This window comes from Nanorana parkeri, unplaced genomic scaffold (assembly GCF_000935625.1).
Source record: "Nanorana parkeri isolate BGI_ZX_2015 unplaced genomic scaffold, ASM93562v1 scaffold1178, whole genome shotgun sequence".
Classification (NCBI taxonomy): domain Eukaryota; kingdom Metazoa; phylum Chordata; class Amphibia; order Anura; family Dicroglossidae; genus Nanorana; species Nanorana parkeri.
The window spans coordinates 422367-440844 of NW_017307446.1; the positions used below are offsets into that span (position 1 = coordinate 422367).

The window sequence follows — 18478 nt, forward strand, 5'->3', positions numbered from 1 at the left end:
GTCCGAGAATCGTACGATTCTCGGCGGGTTTCTAGCCTGCTCGTCCGATAGCTGCGGAACGGGCCGGTGTGCCCGTTCTGCATTGCGGTCATCGGAAGCCCGCCCTTCAGCGGGGTGGGCTTTCGATGATCACAAGTACGATCTGCCCGTCCAAGGTGGGCAGATCGTACGAGCTTTCAATAAGCATACGACCATCGCAAGACAAAAGTCTTGCGATGGTCGTAAGGTGTATGGGCACCTTAAAGCAAACTTGTACATTACAGTGGAAACTAGAGGTTCCACAGAAATGGAATTTTCAGACCGAAAATAACAAATTTGTCAGGCTGAAACCGAACATTTTATTATTTTCTAATTTAACCGTTTTAAAAAAATGTATTTTTTTAATCTGTGAAAATATTAGGGGTCTAAACAGCCCACTGATATTACCCTTTTGAAATAAAAAAAAGAAATTGGGCACACGGGGTCCTCAAGCTCTTTTTCTGCGGCCCCTGTTATGAATGAACAGGAAGCTTCTATACTGAGTGTTCCTGTCCATTCATAAACTGTGGATATAGTATGAGTTACTATGTCCACAATCATGAATGAACAGGAAGTGATGTAGAGCTGATCGCTGAGTGAATGTGTAACGCTCTCCATCCTGACTTGTTGACTTGTCTGTCGCAGGAGCCTGAGCTGGCGGTGCGGGAAGGAGAGCTCGGGCTCTTGTGACATTGCTGACAGCTCTCTCCTCCCCGCACCGCTGGCTGGGCCTCCTGTGTTAACGCGGACAGCACTCTTCTCCCCACCCTGCATGGCCTCCTGAGAGTTTCTCTCAGCAGCCTCTGCTGACATGGGGGGTGGGGGATCAGAGGGAGCAGAGAACCTAGAGATCCACTTCATTTTCAGCAAAAAATTGTATTTTCAGCATTTTGCTCAAAGTACCATTTTCGTCTGAAATTTCGGTGCATCCTTAGTGGAAACCCTAGAGTATTCACTAACCTTCCACCCACTCCCCTGCTGCAAGGTTTTGCATACCACGTTTAGGCACTGGACACTGCATTGTGGAGAGGTGTGATCAGGTAGGGGTGCCATGACTGCAAGGATGATATATTTCTACAGCCTCTGTTGATGGATTTTTGTAGCAGTTTGTATGACAATAAAAATAGTTTTGCACCGCCTAAGTGGTAGCCATGTTGAGTATATTACATGGTACATATTCCATTTTGGTTACAGATTGCAGTGCAATAATACAGAAAAAACACTAAGGCGGGTGAATACTTTCACCGGGCACTGTAAATCTGCAGGATCCCTCTTTTTTCCTTCATGGCTGTGCTGAGATTTTTAACTGTTTTATATAGCACCAATTCATTTCAAAACCCTTTTACAGAGCATATAGACCCGCCATGTCAAAACAAAGGCAGTTACACCTTCATCTACAGCCTGCGCTTTGACAATTATTGCATATTACCAGTAGATTTTTGACAGGAACTAATGAGCTCTCATTTATCCTGGAACACTGTTCATTTTTTTATCATCCTTTTCAGTTTGACAAAATCCATGTTGGAATAAAAAACTGATGAGGGTAGCCCAAGAGAGAGGTTTAGAGAGCTCCAGGGCAGTGTAATCCTTCAAAGCTGCCCACCACCTTGTTCTTTTTGAGATAGATTCACTGTTTCTGCCCACCTCCTTCACACAGCCTTGCAGCTGCAACATGGACAACTTGCCACCTTTACACAAGCTCTGTATATATCTCTATATATGCTGCTATAGCTCTTTGCATTTACAGTATTGCTTTTCAGTGATGAGGCCCTCTCTAGCCTCGCTCTAGAGCTGCAGCCACACTGCCTGTTGTGCCAATCCAACCTATCACCTCTGATGTAGATGTTGTCTTTGCCAGTCACTCTCTTGGCCTGAAGCTAGGGCCACTGTGCACCTCCTGCTTGCTATCACCACCTTTAGTGTTGACGCATATCCATGCCTGCTGACCTTTAGTAGGCAAAGGAGACATGCCTGAAATGGGCCATTCACATCCATCCCTGCTACCTAACAGTTATACACACATACTCAATCTTTCTCCTTTTTTTTTTCTGTCTTCCTGTTGGGATAGTTTTTGCACTAGGAGAAAAATTTAACTTCAGTATGCTTTTGGGTTGTAGAAAGAAGATGCATGGAGGATGCTATTGTATGTATGTGCCTGGTAAAGTAAGCTATTGTGTTGTAACTGTACTGTCTACCTCATTTTGTAAAGTGCTGCACAAACTATTGGCGCTATATAAATCCTGTATATCAATAATAAGCAGCAAAAAAATTAGACCTTGTTTAAGTAATTGCAATTAGAAAATTCATCATATAAAGGAAATTGCCCCCCTTCTTTTTTTTTTTCTTACGACTGATCTTTATTTTAAATTTATATGAACACTTTCTGCAAATAATACAGGCCTGACATCACTTTTGTGCTGAGCTGATTGCTATAATGCATTTGGATCTGCACTTTATAGAGGGCTCAAGTTCACAGGGTGGGTTGTCTCTTAGGTAGGACTTCAGCCATCAAGCAGCCCTTGGAATTCCTGGAATTTGGCTTTCTTTCAAGCCTCCTATTTAGACTTTCCTGGAGAATAAATGAACTGTTTCTCAGTGAATGTATAAAGCTTTGGGGACATTGTAATAAATGCATTTATTAGATGCATGTAGAAGACTAGCTGGTGCTGATTTTATATACCAGGCAATGGTCATAGATTGTGTTGCTTAAAGGGCATTCGTATAAGAGCAGTTGTTCTGTCCATGATTGCCAGGCTCACAGTGCTTGAAACCTGTTAGGTTCTACATACTTTGACAGCTAGCAGTGGAACAGGGGTACCTTGGTTCCTTTGCAGGGGGGGGGGGGCAGAAGGGGATATGTCCTTGTGTGTAGGTATGCATTACATTGTGCTTTGACGGGCACAAACTATAGATATTTACTTTTCCTGTGCCCGCTGATGTGTTGCTAGTACATAACTGCGTTCTGTGTACAGCAAGCTCTAATGCTCTGTTGAAAGCTGGTGGCTGTTGTGTTGTTATAAATATACTTTATTAATGTATGTATATTTATGCTCCCTGATTATACATCAGCATGGTACCGTTCAGTTTTCCTGTGCATATTATGTGCAGAAATAATGAATGAAAAACAAATAAAAGAAGTTGGTGGCAGCTGTCAAAGCTGGATGGGTCTAGCATGATGCTTGTGGACAAAAAGCAGGCCATTATGCAGTAACTGCAGCTGTCTTATGAAGCAATTAAAAGGACAGGGTACAGAATTTCAGAAAATAGAGGCTGTTCTGGACAGATCTTATACCCTGTTTCCCTGAAAATAAGACCTACCCCGAAAATAAGACCTAGTACTATTTTTGGGAATTGCTAAAATATAAGACCTACTCCAAAAATAAGACCTAGTTGTGACCATTGCCAGGGCTGGTGGTGGCATAAGGGGGAACCTGAAGAGCCGCGGGAGAGAATCAGCGGTGCCAACGAAGCCATCGCTAGAGGAAGGGAGGCGGCAGCACAGGGACCAGAGCTACATAAGCTGATGTTTCCTCTGTAGCGCCGACTCCTGTCACAGGCGGAGAGATACCAAATGCACTCCGCCTGCCGGGAATCGATAGTGAAAGCGCGCTTCGCTCATTCCGGTTACCAAATTGCTCTTGGAAAGGTACGGCACCCCTGATTGCCCTGATCACCCTATTCTTAACTTTGCCATTTTGTATTATTTAATTTGGATTTGCATTAACTTTGGATTGTTATATATTAAAACAAGAAAAAAAAAAGACCTACCCCGAAAATAAGACCTAGTGTGGGTTTTTTTTTTGAGCCAAAAAAAAAATATAAGACAGTGTCTTATTTTTGGGGAAACACGGTAGCTGTGCCTGCAGAGAGATTACAATAATTAGGTCTGAGGAGAAGCCATGGGGATGATTTGGAGGTATGTGTTTTGTAAGGTAAGAAACATAGGTGGGGATGAGTTATGAAGTGTACTAAGGATGCATCCTTGCAGCATGATGCTGTCACCACCATGCTTTACAGTTGGGATTGTGCCCCATATTCCAGGGCTGCGGTGTATTGGAGAAAAGCATAAGCTGGAGCAAGGTTTAAGGTAAGCATTAGCATTCCTATGCTTTACCACTCCACGCCTTCCCCCTTACTCAGACTAAAAGAGGCAGTAGACCCTTACTTTACAGGCTGCGGTAAGGCTCCACCTAAAACTAAAGGCTGTACAGACAAAGTGGGTTTTTATTTCATAGTTTAGGTTGACATCTGTATATCTAAAAATACTGAAAAGGTCCATCAGAGGAGTATAACCAAAACAGCGGCAAACCGTTCATGCCTACCAGAAGCAGAGCAACTGCACAATGATACAAACTCCCCAGCACTTCGGTTTGCAACCCAACAAAGAGTGCCTGGAAAATAAAAGAAGCCAGCTTGTGATTTAGCTAATCAGCAGCTACACAAAACTGAAATGTTAGTTTTGGGTCATGAAGGCTGCCTGGAGATATGCAAATTAGTTTACCAACAGTTATATTTGTTATGCTTCACTTTGCAGATGAACATTTGAACTTCTTGGGCAATCAGTCAAACTGACAGGGGACTTAGACCCCTGTAACTTCTCAGTTCCCTTAGGTCCCCTTCACACCTTCCCATGCATTATTGTATGTGTGTTAACACATCTGTACTATTTTTCTATTACTTTGTGTTGTGGTGCTCTGAAATGCAGGCATGTTGAGAAGGTGCAATGATGTCATTTTAAAATGAACACACCAATGCACGTATGATGCGTTACCGCAACACACATATATGATGCTCACCCTAAAGAATAGTGATTACTGCTGTTAGTAGAATAGTCAGATCTGTAACATTTTATTCCTCAAGTGTGTGGTCAAGTTCTTTAACACTTCTACATGTAAATGTCCAAAATCATGTAATTCACACAATTGTGATTATTACAGACATATTACCATGAAATATGTGCACATTTTAATTAAACATAATTCATTTGCTTAGCCTTGGCTGTGGGTAAAAAATATTAAGCTGTTTGGCAGATACAAGACACCATATGGTGCCAGACCTTACTTCTCACATTATGATAATCCTTGTCACAGCCACCAAAAGCTCCTTTGCAAATACCTTGGCCATCGCAAGACCTGAGCACTGTCACATGGGTGATGTACCAGAGCCTATGCAGATACGTCACTCAGGCACCATGAGCTGTTACGTAGGGAAGGTGGGGGCTTGCCTACTCTACCCATACTGCAGAAGCTAGATCTTTCAGCTGGTTCTTATTTTAACAAACAAACAAAAAAGGTATAGTCTGGTTCCTTTTGAGTTCTACTATCTGCTTACAATTGTTTTATCCAGTACAGGTTTACAGTAAAACTAAACTCTGGTGATATGGAGAAAAAAATATTGCAGTGTTGTTTTCCACACTTTTCAAAGGTTAAAATGCTCTTTTTTACCTAGGATACCAGTAAAAAGCACATGTACTAACCTTATTCCTAGCTCCTGCACGCTCCTCCTTTTATGTGACCAGTCCCTCTAAGCCTATTCTCTCCGACTAGTGGCCCGATCTTCATGTACAATGCAGGACCATCAGTCTTGCACTGTAAGTGAGGATGCAGAGGGTCTGCCTACAAGCAGTATCTTCAGAGAGAAGAGTGGAGTGCTGACTGCGAGGGATAAGGTAAATAACTGGTACAGGTAATGACAAGCATTTACCACTTGCAGTACGAGAGGATCCCCACTGCAAGGATATAGTGCTTTTACCACTAACAGGCGGCAGGTGGAGACACTCAATTTCAGTTTACAGCTTTGCATCAAACTGATTTACTGCAATCATGTGAATAACCTGAATGTTCTACATTGTGAATAGACCTGAGTAGCAGGAGATCAGATTATACGAGCACAACTGAAGAAGTTAGAGAAGTGAGAAACCTCCCGACGTCTGACCTAGCAGTGATGGGCCAACACAGAAGAAATCAACATGCTTTGCAAATACAGTGTCATTGAAGTATCCTGTATTACATGCTTATTTGTAATATAAAAAAATGATACAAGTAATAAACAAAATCAGTTTTAACTGACCTTTTGTGCAACAACTTCTTGCTATTTTGGATTCATGCAACAAATTTAGGTAAATCTTAAGTGCAACACTGTTACATTCTGCCGCTATGGCTGTGGCATTCATACCATATCATTTGATAAGGAAAGTGGAGGTAAATAAGACCTTTTATAGTTGGAGCAAATTGTATCACACGTGCAAGTATTCTGTCTCAGACATAATCCCAATTGAGGCATTTTTGCTACAACTTCATATACACCTTACTGACCGTTACATGACTCACGGACAGGAGTCCGAGTTCTATTGAGTGTCCACGACACACTCTATGAATTATATAGATTATATATTTCACTGGAGAGTGAGCATTTATGAAAGTAAGACACTTTATATACATACACTATATTGCCAAAAGTATTGGGACACCCCCTCCAAATCATTGGATTCAGGTGTTCCAATCACCTCCATGGCCATAGGTGTATAAAAGCTTCATGGAATGGGTTTCCATAGCCGAGCAGCTGCATCCAAGCCTTACATCACCAAGTGCAATGCAAAGCGTGCAGTGGTGTAAAGCACGCTGCCACTGGACTCTGGAATGACGAATCACACTTCTCTGTCTGGCAATCCGATGGACATGTCTGGGTTTGGCGGTTGCCAGGAGAACGGTACTTGCCTGACTGCATTGTGCCAAGTGTAAAGTTTGGTGGAGGGGGGGTTATGGTGTGGGGCTGTTGTTCAGGGGTTGGACTTGGCTCCTTGGTTCCAGTGAAGGGAACTCTTAAGGCAGGGGTAGCCAAACTCCGGCCCTCCAGCTGTGGTGGAACTACAAATCTCATGAGGCATTGCAAGATTCTCACAGTCACAGACATGACTCCCAGAGAGAAATGCATCATGGGGTTTGTTGTTTCACCACTGCTAGAGGGCCGGAGTTTGGCTACCCCTGTCTTAAGGCATCAGCATACCAAGAGCTTTTGAACAATTTCATGCTCCCAACTTTGTGGGAACAGTTTGGGGATGGTCCCTTCCTGTTCCAACATGACTGCACACCAGTGCACAAAGCAAGGTCCATAAAGACATGGATGAGTGAGTTTGGGGTGGAGGAACTTGACTGGCCTGCACAGAGTCCTGACCTCAACCCGATAGAACACCTTTGGGATGAATTAGAGCGGATACTGCGAGCCAGGCCTTCTCATCCAACATCAGTACTTGACCTCACAAATGCACGTCTGGAAGAATGGTCAAACATTCCCATAGACACACTCCTAAACCTTGTGGACGCCTTCCCAGAAGAGTTGAAGCTGTTATTGCTGTAAAGAGTGGGCCAACTCAATATTGAACCTTAAGGACTAAGACTGATATGCACGCACATAAACTTTAAAGTTTATGTGCGTGTAAAGGCAGGCCTCCCAATACTTTTGGCAATATAGTGTATATTGTTAGGGTCTATTTATAAATAGATTCACACATTTTCCCAGGTGAAATGTGTGAATCCTTGGAAAATGTTGTGTGAAAACATTTATAAATAGACCCTTTATTGTCACACTTATAACAGGGCTGACAAGGCATTTTATGTGAATGAGAAGTTCATGGGATGAGGGGGCAGCGTTTTGGTTTTTTTTGTTTGTTTTTTCCCTTCAATATCCAAAGTCAGATGAAATCTGTTAACATGCACTCGTTATGTTCCTCTTAGCCAAGCTGACTATTCAACATCCCAGGCTTACTTAAATCTACATTTGCAGTCCATATCATACAGACGTGCCAGAAAGGAAATAAATGTAAAACAAAGAGCAGAAGCTGTAAGAAGTATCTCTCTAGCAGGAGTTAGGGTTACTAAGTGAGCTCATCCAGAGTACATAGCAACTTCCTCAATGTGTGTGTCCCGGTGCTAGGACTCCATACAAGGCAGATCTCCTTCCACTGAAAACTAAATGAGTTGCAAATGTGTCTTCTATTACAGTGTGCAGGCATATGCAAAGGTTTGGGCACCCCGGTCACGTTACACAAAACATTAATACAACATGTGAGGAAACAAACACAACATATTGCTTCAAACTTTAGTGAGCACTTACTGTACGATTTATTTTATAATGATCAATTATTGCACGACTGTAAGGTGATGTCAGACATGCAAGACTACTTCTAAACTACATGCGTTCTACAAGAGAGCAGGAACGGATAGGAAAATGTTGTCAACTGTCTACGTTTTTTATCTAACAGGTTAAATCATTTTAAAAACCTGGTAATTATTGAGTTGAAAATGGGCTTTCAGTGCGTTCCAGGGTGTTTGCATGCGTTTTTGATGCATTTGCATGCATTCCAGAGCAGGTAAAATAGGGCCTGCTGCAGTTTTTTTTACCTGCTCTGGAGCAGAACGCTGTGATGTGAACTGGAGCTAAAAATACCATTGGAATACATTGGACGCAGTTTTGCTCCGGTCTGTAACTGCTCTGCTCCTGGAACGCGCTTAGTGTGAACAAGGCCTCAGTGTTTGTTCCTCTCTGTGTGCTGGTTTGAGGAGACTTCTCATCACCTCTTTTCTAGCTAACCACTTTCCTCTGGGCAGGAAGTAAGGGGGAAACCCCCCACTATTTAAATTATACTCCTGCCATGCACAGATTAGAGAGCAGATAAGAGAACTTTTCAGGACATTCACCTGGCTTCCAATGGAGGTTTCAATGATGCCAGCGACCACTGTCAATGGTATAGGAAATGAAGCGGAATCTCCCCAACAGGAGCTGCTCCTTACCCCAAATAGGGTAATTTGCTTGTAAAGATTGGTGTGTATGATGCCACTAAGACTGTGTTAGTATGAAGTAATGATAATAAAGTAAAGTGTCTATGCAGAGACATGTATGTGACCACATAAATTACGTTGGTTGTGTTTGCATGTACTTGGTAAAGAGCATTTTGTGCATCTAGTTTCTGTATAAAAGCTGAGAATAGTGTGACAAAGCCAGCCAGAATTATTCTCACTTTTACAAGTGTGAGATTTGGAATATAACATGCTCTGTCTCTGTGTAGGTGTTAAACGCTCAGAGAGCTGGATACAAGGCTGCTATTGTTTTCAATGTGGACTCTGATGAACTCATCAGTATGGGGTCCAATGATGGTACGTATGCCTCATGCATTCTGCACTCCTCTATCATGTGTAAATGTGAAAATTCTTCAATCTGGACATTTTCAGGTTTTTGGTACTGTGTAGATTGTCCTAAGCTCTACTTTTATCCCTAAAATGTTATTCAAATATGTATTACAGCTAACAATGCTTTTGTAGAATATATCGCTTTTATGAAATATGAGCGGAAATCAAACAATACATTTTGATCACAAAATACAATAAAATTATGGGCTATGGGAGTGGCTACTTAGGGATTTACCTCTCTGTTGTGGTTAACATGTCTCAATATCTAACTCTTACACTGGTCTCTGCCTTAGACACTAAACTCAGGAGTTACATTGTAAAAATACATTCAAGTACCTTAACTATTAAGAAAAATGTAGCTTATTTGTGTATTACTCGGCTGTAGATCCTCAAATCATCTCTGAATTGGTGCTGACACTGTCCTTCCTTCTGGTGAGTGGCTACTTTTGTTCCCCATGGTCCCTGTGTGTGTTGTAAAGTAGCCACCGCTGCAAGCTCACTCCTGTGATGGACTACAATCTCAATACAAATTGTTAAACTAATCGTGAGATTGTAGTCCATCACAATAGCGAGCTCGGAGCGGTGGCTACTTTATAACTCGCACAATGACCATGGGGAACAAACATAGCCACCCTCCAGAAGGAAGGACAGTGTCAGAACAAATTCAGAGATTTGAGGATCTACAGCTGAGTGATGCACAAATAAGATACATTTGTGTTCATGATTATACACCTCTATGCCATCTACAACAGAGACTAGTTCTGACCCTATTGGACCCTTATCTCTCACAGTGTCTGAGGCCCCTATCTCTAGATTTAAAACCTTCACAACCTTCTGTAGAGACTGCATTTGACCAGGTTCCTGATGACCCTGTTTCCGATCTTATTGATGCGGTTAGACTCTACCCTATGTCTAGGGGATCGGCCTGCTGTGCAGAAAAGTTTTATTTTGAGGACTGGAAACTTCCATTGCAATCATGGCATCCTCCTGATGGTGTGAAGAAGCATTTTCCCTTTTAATATGAAATTCTTAGACATGGTCCCTACCTTTTGTAGACTCCCCAGTTCTTCACCTTAATAAACATCTTATTTTTCTGGTTGATGTTGCCTTACTTTTTGGAAGTAGAAAGACAGGTCACCAGCACTCAAAATAATTTAAATAAATGAGTCCTTTTTAATGGACGATTATGTCACAATAATCAACAAAGCCGACGTTTCGGGGCCGCGCACGGTCCCTTCTTCAAGGCAGAAAGATGTGTCACAGTTACTACAAGCACCATCGTTCTTACTGGCCGGGACTGCTGTGAGGTGTGCGGAGAGCACCCTCACCAACTGAGCCTTACTTTTTGGGACTTCACTGATAGCCAGTTGGACTCCCTGGAACTACTCTCTCTCCTCTGCTTGCGGTGACTTTAATTTGTGTCTCAGTGGATACATTTTGTTAGAGGGATGTCTCTAACACAGACCAAGACCTTTGAGCTTTGCATATTGAGCAATTATCTGAAGCCTTCCACTTTAGTTACAATGGCCTCTTAGAGGCAAGTTGGTGTCTTGTATGGCAAAAATGTCTGTCCATATGCGCATAAGGCACTTTCGCTACATGACTGCGATGTGGAAGATGCATATAAACAATGCTGTATTGACTTGCCGTTTAGGGGAGACACCTTTTTGGTCATGCACGCAACAGTGACATGCCCAAATCTCCTGATCTTTGTTCTGGGCACCTGCTTTAATGCAGGAGATCTGTTAATGAAACATAAGTACTCCAGTCTTCAGCATAGCTGTTTTATCTTGGGAACAATCAATGTTTGTTCAAACCTCCTGAAGACGGCTGTATAACCCAAATGTCCAAGAATGACTATATTCCTATGTCCTTCAATGGACTTCAAGAAAACGATTTTAAGATCAGTTAAAAAATCTTTTCTTTCTTTTCATTTGGATAGGGAAGGGTTAAAACCTGTCCAGTTATATTTGCTGTTCTGTTTACCAATGTGGATTTTCTATTCACTTCTTGTCCTGGAGACGCAACAAAATTTAGATCAAATCTCCCAAAATGAGGAGAGTTTTCCTCATAGACGGTTGTTTCTGTAACAGGTTTCCCCATTGAAAGATTTTCTCTTGCCTCTTCTGGTGAGTTCTGGTAAGAACTCGAATTTTGTATTTCCCCCTCACTTTCAGCTTTGACGACAATGGTCACCAGTACATATAGAGCAGGGGTAGCCAAACTCTGGCCCTCCCAGCTGTGGTGAAACTACAGATCCCATGATGCATCTCTCTTTGGGAGTCATGTCTGTGGCTTTGAGAATCTTGTAATGCCTCATGGGATTTGTAGTTCCTTCACAGCTGGAGGGCCGGAGTTTGGCTACCCCTGATATAGAAGGATGAATCTCAAAAATTCAAAGGTAGCCAGCAATAAAAATGTGACAGAAGTACCTTGTCCTTCCCCACTCTATATCTAACAATTAAAGAAAACATAGTTTTGCCTTTACTTCTACTTAAAGTTAATTTGCCCCCTACCTAAATGTGTTTATTGTACATCTCTGGCTGTGATAGATGGATTCAATTGTAGTTTATTTTGGAAACTGGATGTGAATATGTCTTTGTCTGTTTGGCACTTAATGAATGAATGCCTTTAACGATCTAAACATTGTTAATGAGCAATTGCAATGTGTGAAACTGATCTTTTGCACGTTTTGGCTCCCCATAATATTTGTGGCTAGGCCACATGGGCCAGTACATGAAACGCATTGTGTAATTGATCGCCGAATGTTCTTGTGTTTCAGTTGAGATTCTGAAGAAAATTGACATTCCATCAGTGTTTATCGGGGAGTCTACCGCACGAATACTGCAGGAAGGATTCACCTGGGATAAAGGGTTAGTATATTTCACTTTCTTTATTCCTTCATGATTTTTCTCTGACACACACAGCACCGCTGTAACCATTGTGTTGTCGGCCAGCAATTTCTTCTTGTCTATATTGAGAAAAAACAGCTCTGCAGGCTCAAACGGTTTCCGCATTTGCAGATTAAAAGCACACAAAGTCTCAGCAGTTGCTCATTGAGCGGGCATTGTAAAAACATAGTTCTTTTTAATTTTGCCCTTACCTTAAGAAACGACAGACCTCTTGCACACATAATAGCAATTGTATACATTATGGTAGATGTGATATACTGTATTGTATGATAGGACTGCCTTATGCACAAATACAGTACTGTGGGCTTAGTATATGCTGAAAAGGGGGATAGCGGACATCCCCAGTAATCAGCGTTTTTAAAGGGTGTTTGAACATAGCTGAAAGTAGCCATCAGCTACATGACAATGCTCCTTCTTGGCACTGCTTTCAAATAGCTGATTAAAGGATCCAAGGGGCAACAAAGATACGCAGCTTAAGCCTCTCTGCAAATGAATTTCACACTAACCTGATTGCATTTAAAACCTCCTAACCCAATATCAACCCAAAATGCTTCTAAAACGGGTCTCTTGTGCTGTAACTGTTCAGAGGGTGTAGATATTTCCAAATACACGAGCTGAGGGGACCCTGTGTCAGGGCTTCATTAACCACATGGGCTAAAGGGTAAGCTTCCCCAGGCTCACCAGACCCAGGACCTTTTCCAGTCCTGTGCGAAATATTAGTCTGAGAGGGCCAGATCCAGGAGATCAACAAAAGCATTTATTTGATATACCGTTTAAGTATGTGTTACAGCCGACCCAGTTTGCAGAATAATGAGTGATGAATTTTTTTTCACTCTGAATAAAGCTGCTGGAACTCTAGCACATAACCGCAGGAGGTGCTACATTAAAGTCTGTATACCGGGACATCAAGACCGGAGGTTTGTTGAAGTAGAGGATTATTGCCTGTACTCCTACATGGGGGCTGATATTACTGACCTTCTGAAAATGCTAGTAGATCTAGGATCCAATGGTATCAAATTGTAGAAATAGCTTTATTAGACAACGCCAATTAAAATCTAGACATTAATATGATTGGGAAACACCACGGGGCCCCAGGCAAATCATGAATTATATCAGAAAAATACTACATATAACAAGTTATTTGTTCAGCAGGACTGTGTGGGTTTTTTTTACATAATAGTCCATCTTGTTGGAGAAGATAAAACATTAGATTTACACTATTTGATATGATTGTATTGTATTTTAAATGGCGAGCTCACGCCAACCAGTTATATGAACATTTAAAGCAGTGTGTTTCCCACTGGTTGGTGTTATGTGCAGCACATAATGTGCCTGTGCATCTGAGACTTGTAGGGATCTGCTTTTTTATGTGATAACGAGAGAGGAGATTCTATTTCTGGCTATATGTGTGTAAAGGCTGTTTGGCATAAAGCCGCACGTGATGATTTTCACCACATGGCTCTATTTACATTGATGTGCAACCTGTTTTATGGTGCTCACCTATGTAATATTACTGTGGATACTATTGATTTCTTGAACACATAGCAAAGATGGCACAATTCAATTATACTGTAGATACCTTTTTAAGTGATCACTTTCTATTATATTTACATAGTGGCAACAGTCTTTTCAGCACTTTAGAAGATGGGGGGAGACAGTACAGTTAAAATACAATTAAAGTACAATAGTGTTAGGAGAGCCTACAATCTAGTAGGAGGGGCAAGTGATACAAAAGGTAATAATTGTTTAGTTATTTGTACTTTGAGTTAGTGGAAGGAAGGATTACAAGGAAGTGAATTAGAAACTTTGCAGTATCATTTGTTAAAAAGTGGCGAACACAGATGTCTGCTAGTGCCACTCAATTCATCAACATTATTATGGGCAGATATTGAAGGATTTATTCCATGCAGAGCTAAGAATGGCTGCAATTGTCATGAGACATTTGAGAAATGTTGTCCCATTATCTTTTGCAGTAAACAGAAATACATATGACTGTATCTGGCACCTTGTGCAGTATATTCATGATTTGCACGGGGCCCAGTGGTGTTTTTTTAAATTATGTTTTGTCTTGTTTTTAGTTGGGGTTGTCTAATAAAGTTGCTACTTTTGGATTGCAGATAGATATATTCTATGTTCATATTCCAAGTGGATATAAGTTACTTTTACTTTTGGGATATTATTACTTTACATCTAAACCTTATTTGAACTGCAAGCTTTGACTTTTAATTGTACCCATGCACTTTTTGATATGATTTTGTACTTGCTGGTAACTACGCTTCCAGTATGTTGGAGATAATAGTAGATGAACTAAATATATCAAACGCATACAGAAAATCGTTGTTTCCACTACGTTTTTATAGCAGATTACCTAGGCAATTAAACACATATATTTATGTGAGAACGGCATTTTTGCTTTTTTTCTGATTTTCTTCTGTGTGGTCTTTAATTCATTTTGTTTGCCTTTTCTGCAGCGCTCATCTTTTGTTAATTCCTGAAGCTTCGATGCCACTGGAATACTACTTAATACCATTCCTAATCATAGTCGGGATTTGTCTAGTGCTCATTGTTATTTTTATGGTAGGTATTACTGCTCTGTAGCTTTATAATAAAAGTAACCTATTGCATTTGCATTTTCAGCTCACGGTTTTAAGTGTGCATAGGGGAATGGACTTCTGTGTGTCATACTCATTAGAGTTGCCCTGCAGTTGGAGTAACTACATTTAATTCCTGGCCAACATCTCGTAAACCTCAAGGATTCTGTTGCAGTTGATGATCCTCCATTGTTGTGCGCTACATTAGGCTGGAAACCCACCACATGTTTCTCTGAAGGAACCCTGCAATTTCTGATTTAGGAGGACATATGGGAACTTTGCACTGTAAGATAAATAAATGGGGTGAAGCAACTGTTATCTGCGTATGCAGATCCAGCAGAAGCATTCTAATGCATTGTTGCCTCCCTGTATATAATCAAAGGCAGTTTCCCAAGGCCACACACTGCAGGTCAGCTCTGGAAATGCCCCAAACTGCGCTGTATTATACATTCTGTTTATAAAAGGCAGCATGGAGTTTGGAACCTCCAATGCATTGTGTTCTGTGCTCTATGCAGTTTATCTTGGACAGGAAAGCTTTACATTTGTTCATTCAAACTCAATGTTTCAAATTGAATCTGCTTAGTCTGTCAAAACCTCCCTTCACCAGGGACATTTTCCAGCATCTGTTGACATCAAGGATGCTTACTTGATTGCCCAAAATGTTCCAGCACAACAACACTACATTCGTTTAGCTGTTGGCAATCAACACTATCAGTTTTGGGAATGTGTGGCACATCAATGGCTGTGCTCCAGTCTGGTCAGAAAAAATTGTGTTTGTTTGCAGCATTTTTTCTGACCGGACCGCAGGCATTGATGTGCCTTGCGTTCCTGTGCGGCAGATCGTATTGCAGCCAGAGGGCGTGGCTGCGGTGCCATTCACTTTAATGCACCGCCACTCCCCCTCCCGCCCCACAACATAGTGGCCACAATGCGATCCAGTGAGTTCCAGCCAGAATTGGTCCGGAACATACTGTGGCTGGTGTGAACTAGCCTTATGTCTGTATCACTAGCTGCAGCTCTAGCCTTCAGCTGTGAGATAATGTATCTGGCCACAGTGTTTTGCAGCCTGTTTGCTTGCTGCAGTTTTGACTCATCTGTAGAGTAATGCATCTGCCTCACACCCCCAGCTGATATTGGCCTGTTTCTGTGGAGGTGCTCTATTTAAGCATTATCAGCCTGTGCCTCAGTGCTTGTGATAGCGTTTCCTGGCTGATCAAGTGTACTTCTGTTTTGTTTTGATGCTGGACTGGCCTCAGCTACGTTTTTCAGATTCTCGCTTGTCTGCTACCTGCACTGACGTTTTGATACGATTACTGGATACCCCTTGTCTGTTGCCCAAGCGCACACTGCCCGTTCGGCATTGCGTTCATCGGAAGCTCGCCCCTCAGGGGGGCGCGGCTTGCGATCATCGCAAGTACGATCTGCCTGTGCAAGATAGGCAGATCGTACGTTTTCTTAATTACCTTACAACCATCGCAAGACAAAAGTCTTGCGATGGTTGTAAGGTGTGTGCCCAGCCTAATCTGACACTCTTCATCATTCTTGATGGTTCCCTTAAAGGAGAACCAGCTTCACATTTCACATTACACCATTGTTCAAGCTTATGGTCTTAAGGACAAAGTCTACGTTTCCCTATCAAGGCACACTCTACTAGGTTTGTGAGTGCCTCTTTAGGTTTTAGGCAATTATTTCCCAAATGTGCAAGGCTGCCACCTGGTCTTATGTTTACAGGTTCTCTAAATTTTAGCAAGCAGATGTTTAGGCCAATTTTGGGCATACGGTCCTTGAGGAAGCTCTTTGAGCTGTAGGTTGCCCTTAGGTTTTTTCTGTTTTGCGATGTGGGCTTGTTGACATTTCGCTTCCTGTGTTGCCCACCCCTCAGTTGGACTGCTTTTGGACGTCCCAATCATATCAGAATAACTACTGATCCTGTGTCCCCCTAATGAACTTCAAGAGGTGTATTTTACAGTAAATGCAAGCAAGGGTGTGGACATTTTTTAAAAACTATTTGTGATTTATATAAAAAATAATTTTAACCAAAACCATATTTAACTGTGCTAGGAAGCACTTCTCATTGGTTGGTGTGGTCTGGTAACTTTATTGCTATCACACAGGGGATAACAAGCCCCTATGTGGTAGCCTTTGGAGGCGACAGGTTCTCTTGGGCTGCCCTCCAATGCAGAAGTTTGAGCTGAGAATTGTGCTTGATCTCCTGTGCAGCCTGGCTTGTGACCTCTGAGACAGGAAGCCCTGCGAGTATAGCACTCTTGCCCCACTGATCCCACAGAGCAGATCGGAGAATGGACGTTCTCTGGCCTACTCCTTGCTCTCCAACTGAAGTAATTTGCTGTGGTCCCAGGTCCTCCAGAAGAGCAGAAACCCCTAAAACTATGGTGGAGGGACCAGGAGGCTGGCTGTATAGCCGCCCAGATCACTTGTACAAAATGAGCGGCGGACTCCCTGCTCTACATTTAGCCCTGCTTGCCCACAGCAGGGCTAAATGTAGAAGAAAAACCAACTGCATGTCCCAGGCGTCAGGGAATCGCACACCCCTGACGAGAGTCCTGTTTTAGTTGCTTAGCGACAGTGTCTACATGGAGCTTGCATGTTCTCCCCAGGTTGTCCCTTTTGTTTGTCTGTATGCCTGCAATATTGGCATTAGATTGCCAGCTTTGTTGGTGCTGAGACTGATGCTAATACATGTATGTTCTGTAAAGCACTGCAATATGTTGGCATTGGTATGGGAAGTGAGTACAGGGAAGTAAACCTTTCTGGGGAACACAGGTGTCAATTTTAAATGATGCCAAGGCTGGGCAGAAACGGAAGAGAACCCAGCCTTGGGTGTTATACTCGGGGGGGGCGGGGGGGGCGGCGGTTTAGACAGTAGCCTCTCTTGCCTTTGCATCATACTTTGGGGGGTTACATTTTGGCATCTTCCCTTTGGTGCCAGAGGACCTTGCTCCAGCACTGGGAGGCTAATGCTTCCCTGATCTGAGATGGCTGAGCAAACCTGAAATGTTCACATTACATTGTATTCTGTTTTTAGTGTCTATATTCACTGCTTTCCCCCACTCTCTAAACACAGATCACCAAGTTTGTGCAGGATCGGCACAGGGCGCGAAGGAACAGACTCGGCAAGGATCAGCTGAAAAAACTTCCCATACACAAATTTAAGAAAGGTAGGACAATTTTATTATTGGTAATAGAAGCAAATGCATCTGTTTGAAACTGATTATAAATACTTATAGTTGGCCTTACATGGTTAGTTTTCATGGTCATTTCCCGGATGGATAACCCATTCTTTGTATGCCCAGCACACACCTACATTATAAATGAATGTGCAGGGCATAGTCTGCAGGGGTGTGGAATTCGTATCGCCCGACGCCCGGGACATGTAGTTCCGGGCGCCGGGCAAGTAGTTTTTTCACTGTTTTAGCCCTGCTACAGACAAGTAGCAGGGCTGGTTTGACGAACGGCGCTGCGAGCGGGGGGTGAGGACCGGCAAGAGCGGGGGGCGTGGATCGCCGAGAGCGGGGGCGTGGCCCGAAGCGTGCAGCGCCTTGGGTGGGGCCGGAGCGCTGAGAGGGGAGGGTGGGCGTAGAGCAGTGACAGGCTCTGTCACCTCCCTCTGTCTCTGGTGGCCACTGCTCGTTTCTGTCACAGGAGTTCTAGCTCAGTGCTGTGCTATAACTCCTGTGTTGAAGGTGACAGGGTCAATAAAGAGAACCTGTCACCTCCAAAAGCTAGCACTACAGTTAAGTTTAAAAAAAAA

The 18478-nt window shown here is 42.6% G+C and overlaps 1 protein-coding gene across 1 annotated transcript in view; it reads left to right on the plus strand.

Annotated features, from left to right (window-relative positions):
* The window catches only part of RNF13 (ring finger protein 13), a 73074-nt gene that overhangs the window by 47086 nt on the left and 7510 nt on the right, over positions 1-18478 (plus strand). Inside the window, exons 5-8 of the mRNA XM_018568375.1 lie at positions 9083-9170; positions 11986-12076; positions 14587-14692; positions 17792-17885. Of these exons, the coding sequence (XP_018423877.1) occupies positions 9083-9170; positions 11986-12076; positions 14587-14692; positions 17792-17885 (379 nt within the window). The remainder of the gene's footprint in view (positions 1-9082; positions 9171-11985; positions 12077-14586; positions 14693-17791; positions 17886-18478) is intronic.